At 64.8% G+C, this 13,462-nt stretch overlaps 1 protein-coding gene across 1 annotated transcript; it reads left to right on the top strand.

Moving 5' to 3' along the window:
- Positions 1-10,598: 10,598 nt before the first annotated feature.
- Positions 10,599-11,253, top strand: HES5 (hes family bHLH transcription factor 5). Its single transcript, XM_069477258.1, has 3 exons — positions 10,599-10,652; positions 10,730-10,895; positions 10,979-11,253. The coding sequence occupies exons 1-3, from the start codon at positions 10,599-10,601 to the stop codon at positions 11,251-11,253; spliced, it is 495 nt and encodes a 164-aa protein (XP_069333359.1).
- Positions 11,254-13,462: the final 2,209 nt, after the last annotated feature.

The raw sequence follows: 13,462 nt of genomic DNA, 5'->3' as shown, positions 1-13,462 counted from the left end.
CACCACCTGGCAGCTGGGCCATGAAGTTCTCTGGGATCCTCCACCGGGCCTGGTGACGCCGGCCCGCAGGGAGGTGTGGGCGCACCGGGTGCAAACCCGCCCAGACACAGGGCGCACGGTGGCTCCGTGCTGCCGGTGGGGCCAGCGTGGTGTGCACGGGGCCACACACTGAGTATTTTAGGCCACGTGCTCGTTGCGCCTGCCCACTGCGGCTGTGCGGTGAAGCAGCCTCCTCCACAGTAAGGGACGCGCCTGGCTTTGTGTCAGTACGAGTTTGTCTGCGGGGGCTGAGCTGAGATCTGAATTTCATCTTTTTCACACGTCACAAAATGCCTTTCCTCTTTGTCTGTCTGTTTTAGCCATTTAAAGATGTAAAGGCCAAGCAGGGCACGGTGGCGCACTCCTGTAGTCCCAGTGACAAAGAGACCAAGGCGGGAGGATCGCTTGAGCCCAGGAGTTCAAGGCCAGCCTGGGCAACATAGCAAGACCCCATCTCAAAAAAAAATTAAAAACCATTCTGGGGGAGCACAGCATCAGTGAGGGGCCTGACGCTCACCCCTGTTCTCAGCGCTTTACATATATGATTGCGTCTGAGCCTCTGAAAACCTAGTGGGGGGGTCTATCGTGGTCCCCACTTTACAGACCAGGAAACTGAGGCAGGTGGGGTTAAGCACCCTGCCTGAGGTCACGCAGCTCGGGAGACACCTGGGAGGGTCTGCTAGGAGTCCCCCCCACCCCCACCGCGCCCCTCAGCCTCCAAGAACCAGGGATTGCGGGGCCAGGGCCAGCGGCCAGCCTCCCCCGCCCCGCTCCAGCTCCTGCCTGCGGCTGCGCGGGCTGTGGGTTCGCGCTGGCCGGCGGTTCCCACACTGCGCACCGCGGCAAGGGAAGCGTGCCTGGCCCCCTCGTGGCATTAGTGCCGGGGTCTGACTCTGAATGAAGGAGGGCGGCGGTGGGGGGCGCGGGGGGGCAACTCCCAAAAGACCATCTGGCTCCGCGTTATAATAGAGCAATAAAGGGCTTGTCTGCCTCTCAGACACCGCAGGGTTTTAACCAGCTTGAGATGGCGACCCGGCCCTGCCCCCGGGGCACACGGGGGGTGGGGACGGGGCGGGGCGTGTGGCCACGTGGGGCCCGTGAGACCGAGGGCCGCAGGCTTTCCCACCGTCACCTCTGCCAGGGGTAGGGCCACCACAGCAGCCCGCCTTTACAGGAGGGAAACTGAGGCCTCAGAGGCGGGGGTGGAGACTGGGATCTGCGCCCATGTTGCCCTGGGGTCTGGGGCTCAGCCCCTTGGATGACACGGGCCTGGGCTGGTCTGCAAAGGCTGGGGTCCCCGGGAGCCTGAGACTCGGACGGGAGCTCCTCTCGGCTTCGGGGACACCTCCCATCTCCACAGTCGCCCGAGTGCCCTGGGCAGATGGTGCACCCTGGGCAGGGGTGTGGGCAGCTGTCGCTGGGCCCCAGGGGCCCCGCCCGGCCGGAGGAGCCACAGGGCTGCAGTTTAGGGGATGCTGGCTCCATCGCTGAGGCCCCAGCAAGCACCTTTCCCCGCGTGGTGCTGGGGTGGGGCCGCGGTCACCCGAGTAAGACGAGTAAGACGAAAGAAGGAGCCCTGGCACGGAGCACCCACAGGCCGCGATGGTCCTGGCCATTCTCACCGAGGCCTGCAGAGGCAGGATCCCTGTCCCCACTCTGCCCGCAACTGCAGTGCATGGCTGAGCAGCCTCCAAGAGCAGTTCCTGGGGGAGAAGGGTCTGAGCTCCCCTGAATCACAGAACCTGAGTCATCAGGTGTGAGACCTGCGGCCACCGCAGTGGGCCAGGCCTCAGCCAAGGTGGGTCTTGGAAACGGCACCTCCATGGCCCCTGCCCAGCCCACCCCTGGGGCTTTCACACAAGGCCCTAAACACCCCTTCCCCGCTCAGACGCCCGCAGGTCCCCCTGCCGCAGGCAAGGTTGGTGTGAGCACAGGAGCTGGGCAGAGCCCTGTGCCCTGACTTGGGGCCCCTGGCCAGGTGCAGCATGCAACGCAGGGACTGTGACACCTGTTTGGGCCCACAGGTCACATCTCAGGTGAGGGTCAGACAGCCCTGGTCATTAAGACCCTCTGCAGAGGCTCCCGCTGGGCCGGGGCGGCTGGGTAGGCGGGGCAGGCACTTTCCTCCCCTCAGCAACGCCTGGCTCCTTCCCGGCCACCCTCAGGACTCCTGCCACCTCCAGCCATCTGCAGCTAGTTCCCCTGAGACCGAGGTGGGCCTGGGCAGGGAAAGCCCACTGTACAAACAGGCAACGGCTCAGAAAGGAACAGGATGTGTTCGCCGGTCTCCGGCTGGGAAAGGCGAGGGCAGAGCCCAGCCTGGGCCCGGAGCCCACCTGGTGACCCAGCAGGTGCCCACCCTGGGACCCCCCCCACAGTAACACATCGGGGGGAGCTCACAGAGGCTCTGCACCCCAGGGCAGCACTGAGGCGCCACTGGTCGTCTGTGGATGGGGCAGTCTGGGTCTACACGGGTGGGCAACATGCGGGCTGTGACCCAAGTGACAGAGCTGTCCCACAGAAGCAAGCACGGAGTGAGGCTGCTGTCATACGCATTGTCTGTGGCCCTCAGCGGTGCCCCTGGAGACTGCAGGCGGGCCTAGAAGGTACCCACTTCACAGGAGGGAAAGTGGAGGCCGCATGGAGATGATTTCAGCAAGTGTCTGTGTTGCCAAACTGGAGAACTCAGAGCTCAGGGAGCTGCTGCAGAACAGACATAAGGGGCCGACACAGAGGAGCCCCTGGCCCTCCCCTCTGAAGCCTCAGTCTCCTCATCTGTACAGTGGGCCTGACAGTATCAGTCCCTAGTCACAGAGCTGCTGTGCAGATGCAAAACCCCCTCCCAGGGCTCTGGGCACGGAGGGGCTCTGGGCACGGGAGGGGCTTAGGAGCTGCTAGCGTTACCTTAGCACAGTGAAAACCAGGGTGCCTGTCCCGCCTCCACCCTGGAAGATACGGTGGTCCCCAGCCCACCCTCTGACAGGGGAGTCACTCCAAGTCAGGGGGGCAGAGACAGGCACCCAGCAGACCCCCAGGACGGCAGAGCCCCTCCCCAAATCACTCCCAGGAGGGTGCACCCCCAGTAATACCTGCCAGCAGCTCCCAGGCAGGAGCACGGCGACCGGGCTGAGAAGCTGACGGTGGAGCCCGCAGGGAGACGCTTGGGGGCGGTCTCCATCGTGGGGCAGCAGGCTGGGGAGCAGCAGGCTCTGGCCCCGGCCCTGCCACTGGCCCCTGCCCGCCCTAGCTCGGGCCATGGGTTTCCCACTCTGTGAAAGCACCCCCCTCCCCCATGGTACCCCACTCGCCAAGCCCCCTCTTGCGTCTGAGATGCACGGCCTGTGGGAGCCACATCACCCTGGGGGAGGGGCTGCTCCTGAGCACTGCGGGCCGACAGGCAGTGGCCTGCGCAGAGCCCATGCCCACGCAAGGTGGCGAAGGGCAGGGACCTGGAGCCCGGGGCCAAGTTGCTCCGTCCCCAGCACCTCAGGCTCCGCACCTGCAAAGCAGGGACACTCCGGCCTCTGAGGGACACTGGGGCCTGGATGAGCCCAGTCAGGCTGGGCGGCGGCTACACCACACAGTGTCAGGTGAGGGGACTGCCGTCAGGACCACCCTACACTCACCCCGGCCCCGGTCACCTGCTCCAGGAAGGGGAACAGAGCAGTGCCGCTGACTCCAGCATCTGGGGAGAGAGTGACGGACCCAAGTGAGGATGCTTCAGCACGGGCACACGTGGGCACACATGGAGGGACACACATGGGCACACACGTGCACACACAGGCACACACGTGCACACATGCACAGACATATGTGCACACATGCAGGAGCACACAGGTACACACTGGCACACATGCAGGAGCACACATGGGCACACACGTGCACACAGGCACAGACACATATGGGCACACATGCAGGAGCACACATGGGCACACACGTGCACACATGCACAGACACATATGGGCACACATGCAGGAGCACACAGGTACACACTGGCACACATGCAGGAGCACACATGGGCACACACTGGCACACATGCAGGAGCACACATGGGCACACACGTGCACACATGCAGGAGCACATGTGGGCACACACGTGCACACAGGCACAGACACATATGGGCACACATGCAGGAGCACACATGGGTACACACTGGCACACATGCAGGAGCACACATGGGCACACACGTGCACACATGCACAGACACATATGGGCACACATGCAGGAGCACACAGGTACACACTGGCACACATGCAGGGGCACATGTGGGCACACACGGGCACACATGCAGGGACATACATGGGCACACGTGCACACACGGGCACACATGGCAGGCATGCACAGACACACAAGGGCGCACGTGCTGGGGCACCCATGGACATGCACACACACACGCGTGGGCACACGTGGGAGCCTCCTTCCAGACTTGGAGACTTGGGTCCCAGCTTCGGCCACCACAGTCCCTCCGCTCCAAGCCTATGTCCCCCATGTCCCCGCCATTCCCTCTGCCCGGAAGGCGCTTCCCAGAATCCCTCTCCGGAACAGGATGGCTCCCTCCAAGGACCTCCCACCGCGTGGAAGGCCCTCTTCCTCCTCCCCTGCACCCCAGAGAGCCTCAGGCCCTCCCCACGATGCCCAAGTCCTGGAGCCCCTGCAGGAGCCTCCCGCGTGGGAGGTGTATGTGCGTGCGTGTGTGCGCGTGTTTATATGTGTGTGTGTGCTCTTGTGTGGAAGCCCTTTTTAAAATCACACAAGTAGTAAATGCTCATTCAAGGAAAAACAGGTGAGAAAAACCAGGCAAATCCAGGCCCCAGCTGTGCGTCTGGGGGGTGCCCTCCGCCGTTCTCCCCAACGTCAGGTGGGTGTCCCGGCGGCTGCTTTGCCTGTCCTCACCGCAGCTCCATGGTGGGCCCAATCCATGCCCCCAAAGTTATCTCCTATGTGTAAGGGTCTCCCCAGTCCCAATTAAGCCGCCCCCTCCCCCCCAGTGCAGGGGCCAGGCCTCAGTGTCCCACCCAGCGCAGGGAACCCAGGTGTCAAAGCTGTCGGAGAACCACCCTATCTCTGGATTCAGGTCTTTGGTCTGGCTCTCAAAGTGGGGGTACAGGGAGCCAAGGCCAAGGGGCCACAACTGCACAGGAGAGGGACCTTTCCCTGCCTCCACAGAGCACCCCCAAGCCAGAGTGGGGCCAGGCAGCTGGCAGTTCCCACACTCCGGCGCTCCTGGCTGCCTTCCCCAGTGACAGAGAGCAGCACGTGCCTAGCTGGCCGCCTTCGCGCCACAGCCGCCCTTTGTCCTGGCGTCCTCCATGCGGGCCACCCGCCATCTGGAGCGCGGGCTCCCAGTGCAGGGGGTGCAGCCTGGGGAGGGGGAGGCCACGTCATTCCTCTGCCGCCCCCCTGGCCAGAGGTGCCGGCCCCTCCCCAGGTCAGCGTCTCCCAGGACGCTGCTCAGGGTGCCTGGCCCTCCCCTCCCCCACCCCGTCCCCCTTCTCCCCCACCCCCAGCTCAGGAGGAGGAAGAGCCAGGCTGCCGGGTCCAGCCCCGGCTCCAGTGCCCGCTGGGAGGCTGAGCGCAGAGGGGATAGAGCCCTACCGAGCGCCCACTTCTCGGCTCTGTGGCCACGTCTGCACCCATAACGGCACCCAAAGTGCATAACAAACACCCAAACGTGTCCATTCAACATGTCAGCTCACCCAGGGTACATAAGACCTTGGGCAAGTCACTTAACCTCTGTGCCCCTGGGGTCCCTGGGCTGTAAAGTGAGCACAGGGACACTTCCCCGCCAGACTGTTGTAAGAAGTCACCATCCAGCGTTCTGTGCCTGGTCCTTAACAGATGCTCAATAACTGGGGATTCTTCTCCCCTCCCCCACTGCAGCTCCGGCCGGGAGCCCTGGGGAGAGACCCGGACCCCTCTCAGCCTCCGGGCAGACTCAGCAGCGGCGAGATGCCCACCCCCTCCGGGCAGCCAGACATCCTCCAGTGCCCGGGTGTCCCTGGCTGGGGTGGAGACTCTGAGCCACACCTGCCCAGCAGCATCTGCTCCCTCGGGCAACGCCGGGGCACCTCCCTGCAGCAGGTGGACCGGCTGCTGATGGAGGGGTGTCCTGGGGCCCCAGGGCAGAGCTGCGTTTGGATGGGCCCACAGTGAAAGCTACGGAGCAGAACTGCAGGGGGTGCAAGTCACAGTCTGCGTGGTGCCCCTGGACATGCGGGACATTGTCCCCACAGTCTGGACCCATCTCCCTGCACCCACCTCCCAGAGGCACAGCTTTCTGCAAACTCCAAGCTGAGTTTCCACCCAGCGGCCCCCCAGCAATGGCCTCTGGGGTCCGAGGAGGCAAAAGCAGGCTGTCCCTGTCCCCAATTCCCAGGAGACCAGCCTGGCTCCTGACCCTCCCCAACCTCCCTGCTCCCCACGTCCCACGCTGGAACTGCTTTGGGGACCAGGAACACCAGGCAGGGGTGCACTGTGCAACCCCACTCCCTGCATGTACGGGGCGGGTGGATCGGAGGAGGCAGGGTGGGTGGGCAGCGGCTGCTGCAGAGGGGTCCTGCCTGGGGGACCCCGGGAGGTCCTTAGCAGCTGCACTGGCTTGGGAGGGGTAGAGTAGGAGGGAGCTCGTGGCTCTTCTCCGAAAAGAAGTCCTACTTTTTGTTTTTCCCCATTGTGGCAAAATACACATAACATAAAATTTACCATCTTAACCATCCTTAAGTGCACAATTCGGTGGTGCTAAGCACACTCACGTTGCTGTGCAACCATCGCCAGCACCAACTCCAGAACTCCCTTCCCAACTCTATCCCCGGGAAACACGCAGGCCCCTCCCTCCCCAGCCCCTGGCACCACGGTTCTACCTTCTGTCTATGGGTTTGGTGGCTCCAGGGACCTCCTAGCAGTGGGATCTGACAGTCTTTGCCTTTTTTGTGACCGGCTAATGTCACTGAGCGTCACATCCTCGAGGCTCAGCCGTGCCGTAGCGTGTGTCAGAATCTGCTTTTTAAAGGCTGAGTAATACTCCGCTGTATGGACGGACCACGTTGTTTACCCATTCACCTGTCGCGTGACGCTCCCACACTGTGGCTACTGTGAGTGACGCTGCCGCGAACACGGCTGTGCAAACTCTCTCTTCGAGTCTCTGCTTATCCTATGGGCAGACCCAGCCGCGGAAAGGCTGCATTATGTGGTGACTCTATGTTTAGATTCCTGAGGAACTGCCGAACCGTTTTCCACTGCAGCTGCTATTTGACGTCCCACCACCACCAAGTCCTCCTCTGGCCGCCGGGAGCAAGAGCCCCTGGAGCCTCCCCGACGCCCCGAGGCCCCTTCCCCTCCCGAGGAGCTCTCTGCTTCGCGCCAGCCTGGGCGGGGAGCGGCACGGGGTGTGGGTTATTTAGAAGTGGGTTTTGGTCCTAGACTTGTGGATTTTCACATCCTCATTCCCAGCTAGTGGGTTTCGCCGGGAGCCCCAAGTCTACAGCCAAGTGCCTCCCTGTCTGCCCCGGGGGGAGCCCCCAGAGCTGCGGGCACCCATCTGCACCCAGCCAGCAAGCCCCTCAGATTCACTGAGCACCCCAGGGAGGGGGCTCTGGGAAGTGCAGCTGGGACACCCTCCCGCCTTCCTCACAGCCCAGCTGGGGGAAGGACCCTCACCCCACGCTGAGCTGCTGGGGCAGCCGAGGCGGAGGATCCCACCTCCCCCCACCGCACATTCCGCTGTGCTGCTGCGCAAAGCCCACCAGCCTGGAGCGAGGCCTTGGGCCTCCCCACCCGCCCCTCCCCAGCCCTTCACCTCGGCTGGTGTGAGCCAGGAGCCCAGCGAGTTTCCCACACTTTGGCCCCATTCACAGTGTTAAACGGCCCACAAAGGCCAGGCGTGTGCCTCGGAGGCCCCAGAGCTGCCATCTGGCCAGCACTCGGGGAGGGAGCGAGCCTTTCATCCGGCCGGGACTCAACACCATTCATTTCATATTTCCCACAACTGAAAATTGGATCAAAGCTGCTCCGTCCGGGGCCGGGGGCCGGGGGCGGTGGGGCGGGGGGAGGAGGGAGGAGGTGGCCCCTGTGGCCCACCCACCACCCTCACCTCCGGCAGGCCACTGTCCTGGCCCACTGCGGGTGGGCGGGCCGCTGGGGTGGGGCAGGGGCTGGACCACATCTCCCAGTGGCACGTGTCTCACTTGGGCTGAGGAGCTGGCTCAGGGAAGGGACCAGGATGGGACACAAGGCCACCAACTGCCCCCTCCAAAGCCTGGGGGGAGCAGGGCCTGGCCTGGGTGCCTCCCCCATCTGGGCACGTCCCTGTGTCCTGCAGTTGGGCCGTCAGGGCACGAGTGGGCTCAGACCTGTTTGCAGCTGGTAGGGGGGTGGCCAGGGCCAGCCTGGGCTCCAGCAGGGCTCACCAGCCTGGGCTCCGCTCCCTGCAGCTCTTGGCTGGCAGGGCGTAGGTGACTGAGTCATGCTGCCCCCACCCAGCCCACCCCAGGGAGTCCGTAGCCAGGTAAGGGACACACACAAATGGGACGCTGCTCAGCATGAACCCCACTTTGGCTGCAAAATGGCTCCACTGAGCACCGCTGGCCCCCGGAAGCCACCCCCACAGTGCCAGCTGCTGCCGGTGCCCAGGCTTGGGAGCCGGGGCAAGAGCTCATGGCCTGGCATTCCTGCTGCGTGCCTCCCCCCTTGTGCATCAAATGAGGGCCGGAGCAGCCTGGGAGAGTCCCATCTTCTCAGAGCGCAGCAGCCCCAGCCCGGAGGTCACTGCCTCCCTCCGTGGCCTGAGGCTGAGTCCCCTCCAAGGGAGGTGTTGTGGGGGGCCGGGGGGAAGGCAAGTCCCTCCCCTTCCAAACCCCTCCTGGAGTGTCTACCCCATCCCAACGGTGGCCGGCTCTCCAGTGGGAGGGCCACCCTGTGCTGGCGTCCAGTGGAGCCTTCCCCTCCTGCCCCGGCACTGTCCTGCCTGCTTCCTGGATGGGCCCACCCTTGGGTAACCAATGGCTCCTTGTGCTGAGAGACTCCTGGAGCCAGGCCCACCGAGGAGCCCGCTCAAAGCCGTGGGCCACTGCCAAGACGCCGGGGCTGGGCTCCTGATTAGACCCTTGTTAAGGCCCAGCCACTTTCGGACGTTGCTGCCATCTGTCCAGGGAACCCAGCTCCTGGATTTAAATTCTGGCTAAAGTGTCCTGACGCCAGCCCCTGGCTCCCAGGGCTGAGGCCCTTCCGCTTGGACCTGGCTGGGCCCCAACCCGTGCCTAAGAGGCAGCCGGGGCCCCACCCCCTCCCTTAGTCACTGATGCAGAGAATCAGGGGAACTATGACCCCTCCAGGTGGAGGGGGTCTCCCAAGGGACCCTCTCATAGGGGCCTAGGGTGACACTGGTTGCCCCAAAGCAGCCGCTGGCCCTCTCAGCTCAGCTGGCCAGGTGCCGGGGCATTAGCTCTCCCGTGGGCTCCAGGGGCCTGAGTTGGCACCGCACCCGTGTGCTCTCCAGGCCTGCCGGCTCTGAGCCTCATGCCTGCCCCCTGGCACACACTCCCTGCCCCGGGTAAAACGCAGAGGAAAGCAAGCCCTACCGGCACCCCCAGGCAGAGCAGAGGGGTGACATGCAGATGTGGCTCCCCATAAGTCATGCACGAACAGTGACCACACCAAGCATGCCAAGGGCCGCGGACCCTCCTGAGCTGCAGGGACGCTGCAGCTGGATTCCTGGCCGGATGGGGATGGGGAGAGGCCCTCAAGGGGCACCTGCTGGTTGGTGGAGCAGCCCAGATGCTACTGCCCGGTGAACTGCTTCCAGGAGGGTAGGGTGCAGGGGCTTGGGTCTGCCTAGGTGCCACACACAATACTGAGCATTTCCTGTCCCCTGGGCCCCTGAAGCTGCCCAAAGTCCAGCCATTTTCTAGCTCTGGAGAAGTCACGAGTCCCAGGTGGGGGGGGGGGGATTTGTAATAGGCCAGCAAAGCTGAAGCTAAGAGCCGGGCCGTCTTCCACCCCCCACCTGTGGGCAGGGTGACAAGTGCTGTTTAGGAGAGCTGGTCCCCCTGGCGCCCCTCCAGGGGTGGCGGGCAGCAGGTCCCCGTCGGCGAGAGTGCCCATCCCCCTGGAAGCCCCTGCACTTAGCGCTGCAGCTTCCCTATCCGCGCCGCCGGCCAGCAGTGGGGGTCGCAGGGGAGGCCCGCTCCTTCCTGCCCCCGCCCGCCGCAGCCTGGGAAAAGGCAGCATATTGAGGCGCGGGGCTCCCAGCGTCAGGCCCCGGGATGCTAATGAGGGCGAGCGCGTTCCCACAGCCCGGACATTGTGCCGCGCGGCCCACCTGCTCCTCGGGGAGCCCCATTGTGCCCGCGCCGATTCACAGGCAATTTAGCGTGCGCTAATGGGCCGGCGCCTTTGTGCGGCCCGTGCGGCCATTGGCCGCCGAGTGTGGGAACGGCCGCGGCGCCCGGGCCCCAGGCGCCAGGCCGCCGCCCGCGCCTATATAGGGCGCCGCACTGGGCCAGGGTCCGCGCAGCCCGGGACGCGCCTGCCCGCACGCCCGCCCGCCCGCTCGCCGCGCAGGCATGGCCCCCAGCACCGTGGCCGTGGAGCTGCTCAGCCCCAAAGAGAAGAACCGAGTAAGTGCCACCCCCGCCCGGCGCGCGGTCCCGCTGCCCCGCGCCGTCGCGGCGCCTGACGCCCCCTCCTCCCGCAGCTGCGGAAGCCGGTGGTGGAGAAGATGCGCCGCGACCGCATCAACAGCAGCATCGAGCAGCTGAAGCTGCTGCTGGAGCAGGAGTTCGCGCGGCACCAGCCCAACTCCAAGCTGGAGAAGGCTGACATCCTGGAGATGGCCGTGAGCTACCTGAAGCACAGCAAAGGTGAGCCGCCCCGCCGCGCCGCGCCCCGCCCGGCCCCGCGCCCCGCAGCCCGCGTCCCGCTCACCGCCCCCGTGTCCCCGCAGCCTTCGCCGCCGCCGCCGCCGGCCCCAAGAGCCTGCACCAGGACTACAGCGAGGGCTACTCGTGGTGCCTGCAGGAGGCCGTGCAGTTCCTGACGCTGCACGCCGCCAGCGACACGCAGACGAAGCTGCTGTGCCACTTCCAGCGGACCCCGGCTGCGCCCGCCTCCGCCGCGGAACCCAAAGCGTCCGGCACCGTCCCGGCGCCCGCGCCCGCGCCCGCGCCCGCCAAGGCCACCGCGCGCCAGCCGGCCTGCGGCCTCTGGCGCCCCTGGTGACCCGCGGGGCCTGCGGACGCTGGCAGGACTGGCGGGGAAGCCCTTCTGCTCGCGGTGGGGAGGAGCCCTCCCGCCGGCGCCGGCCGGGCCGGGACGCCCTCCCCGAAGGCTCCCCCCAGGCTGGCGGGCCAGCACCAGGTCGTTCTCAGAGAATGTGCGTGCGGTGTCATTGTCGTTTTAGGACAATCAGGGCCCATCTTCTGCCAAGTGTCTGACCCCATGGGGTTGTTCTGTGTTTGCATTTCAGCAAGTGACTTCTGGGAAGTCCCCGGCCACCCGGGGTTCTATGATATTTGTAGGTGGCAGGGGCTCGTGAGCTGGCGACCCCAGCCTGTAGAGGACTTTCTTCAGGGCCCGTTGCTGCTGGGCAAGCACCCCGCAGGCGGGCCGTGCCCGGGGCACATTTGCCTTTTGTGAAGGCCGAACTCAGGGGTATCCTCATAGGAAAGATTCTCAGCCTGGGTGGGCGCCGAGGGCCACGTGGAGCCACGGCCCAAAGGCCCCCAGACTTGGGCTGGTGGGCGGGGCTCACAGTGGGCCATTTGGGAGGGTGGGGTCTCTGCTACAATCCTTAAAGGATTCCTCTGTGTGGGTGGGTGCACGTGGGCACGACTTTGTACTCAGAATTTGAACTCTTGGTCACATGGGAGCCACAGGACTGCTCTGAAGGCTTCTAATAAAATGGTCCTCCTCGGTCTGTCTCTTGTGCCTCACACCTGTCCTTGGCAGCCATGCGGGCGGGTCTGCGGGGCTGAAAGGGAGTGGGCACTCCCCTGGTGGGCAACCACAGGAGGAGGGTCCTCAACAATGACCCTCTGGATAGGGAGAAGGGCCAGGTCCTGGCTGAGGGAAGAAGGGTCGGAGGCAGGGCAGAGGAGCAGCTGACGGGGGCTCGTGCAGGGAAGGGGAGCAGGTGAGGGCAGGGCACACGGATGCTGGCTGGGGGGCAGAGGCCTGGGAGCCAGCTCCCTGGAAGTGGGGTTGGGGCAGAGTGACAGCTGCAGGACCTTCAGTGCTGTCCACTGTGGGAGCCGGTGGCCACAGGCTGCAGTGAACCTCGCGCTGCAGTGAACGCTGGCTTGGCCAGGCCAAACAAATAGGAGAAAGTATTTGCCCCCAGCCCCTACCCCAACCCCCACATCCTGCAGCACCTGTCCCAGGGAACCTGCTTGGGTGGTCCATGGGCACCGTCCCTGTGGGCTGGCTGGCTGCTTGCCCGGGTCGAGTCAGGCGGTGCTGGCCATGAACATGCCAGGGATGATCCCTTGTCTCAGAAAGGGCACCTATTTTTAGGCAGCTACAGGATGTCAGTTGAGTGAAAAGCCCACAGCCACAGCTCCCAGGGGGCAAATGCCCGCAGCGAGGAGAGAGAGGTATTCCCACATCATCTGCACAACGGCCCAGGCGTGGGCCTGCTCTGCACCCCTCTGTCCCCTTCTGTCTGCTCCGCAGGGAATGTCCATATGGGGTGCTCCTCCCGGCCAGCCTCTTTGGGTCCCTGCTGAACCCCGGGTGTGGTGAACACAGGACAGAGAGGGTCCCCATTCATTCCACATGTTTATTGCATGGCGTGTGGGGTCAGACAACATTGTCCTGGTGTAATGTGCATCCGCCAGGCTGGCCTAGGGCACACCTCTGCCAGGGGTTGGCGCCCTCTCAGGAGCAGACCTGCTCCGCCCCTCCCCCCAGGCCTCCCCGGGCAGGCTTCCTGACCCAGTGTGGCACACCTACGCCCTTGGAAGACACACACCAGGCCGCCTCCTCCCCAAAGCCTTGCCTGACACACCGACGTGTCATGCCCAGAGCTCTGAGTCTGTACTGTCCCACAGCCTGTGCCCCCAGGAGCCTCGCCAGGCAGCTGGTGTCATCTTCAGTGTGCACAGGCTGAGGGCCAGAGATACGCAGTGACCGGCCCAGGGTCACCCGCGAGGCAGGTGCTGGAGCCACCTTAGGGCCCCATCAGTCTGTTTTCAACACTGGGCACACAGTGCCCAGGGTCTCTGGAGGGCACACATCTCTCAAGGGTCTCCACACCAGCGGGGGCTTCCTGGTGACTCACCCTGGAACCCCGGCCTGCCCCCACCTGTATCCCTGCTCCGGTCTGGGGTGCCTCCTCGGCCTGTTCCCTGCAGTCTCTGCAATCACCATAAAGTGCACATCTTCCCGGCTGCAGGTGCACGTCCCACTGGGGCTGGGGCTCCCCCAGGGC

Source organism: Eulemur rufifrons, chromosome 8 (genome assembly GCF_041146395.1).
Source record: "Eulemur rufifrons isolate Redbay chromosome 8, OSU_ERuf_1, whole genome shotgun sequence".
NCBI lineage: Eukaryota > Metazoa > Chordata > Mammalia > Primates > Lemuridae > Eulemur > Eulemur rufifrons.
Note: the sequence above shows the minus strand (reverse complement) of the source record. Positions and strands in the feature narration are given on the sequence as shown.

Bases quoted from the DNA above. Each gene is read 5' to 3' on its own strand.
- HES5 (XM_069477258.1), top strand. From the start codon at position 10,599: ATGGCCCCCAGCACCGTGGCCGTGGAGCTGCTCAGCCCCAAAGAGAAG. The intron at 10,653-10,729 runs GTAAGTGCCACC...CTCCTCCCGCAG, and splicing joins GCCCCAAAGAGAAGAACCGA to CTGCGGAAGCCGGTGGTGGA. The intron at 10,896-10,978 runs GTGAGCCGCCCC...GTGTCCCCGCAG, and splicing joins CTACCTGAAGCACAGCAAAG to CCTTCGCCGCCGCCGCCGCC.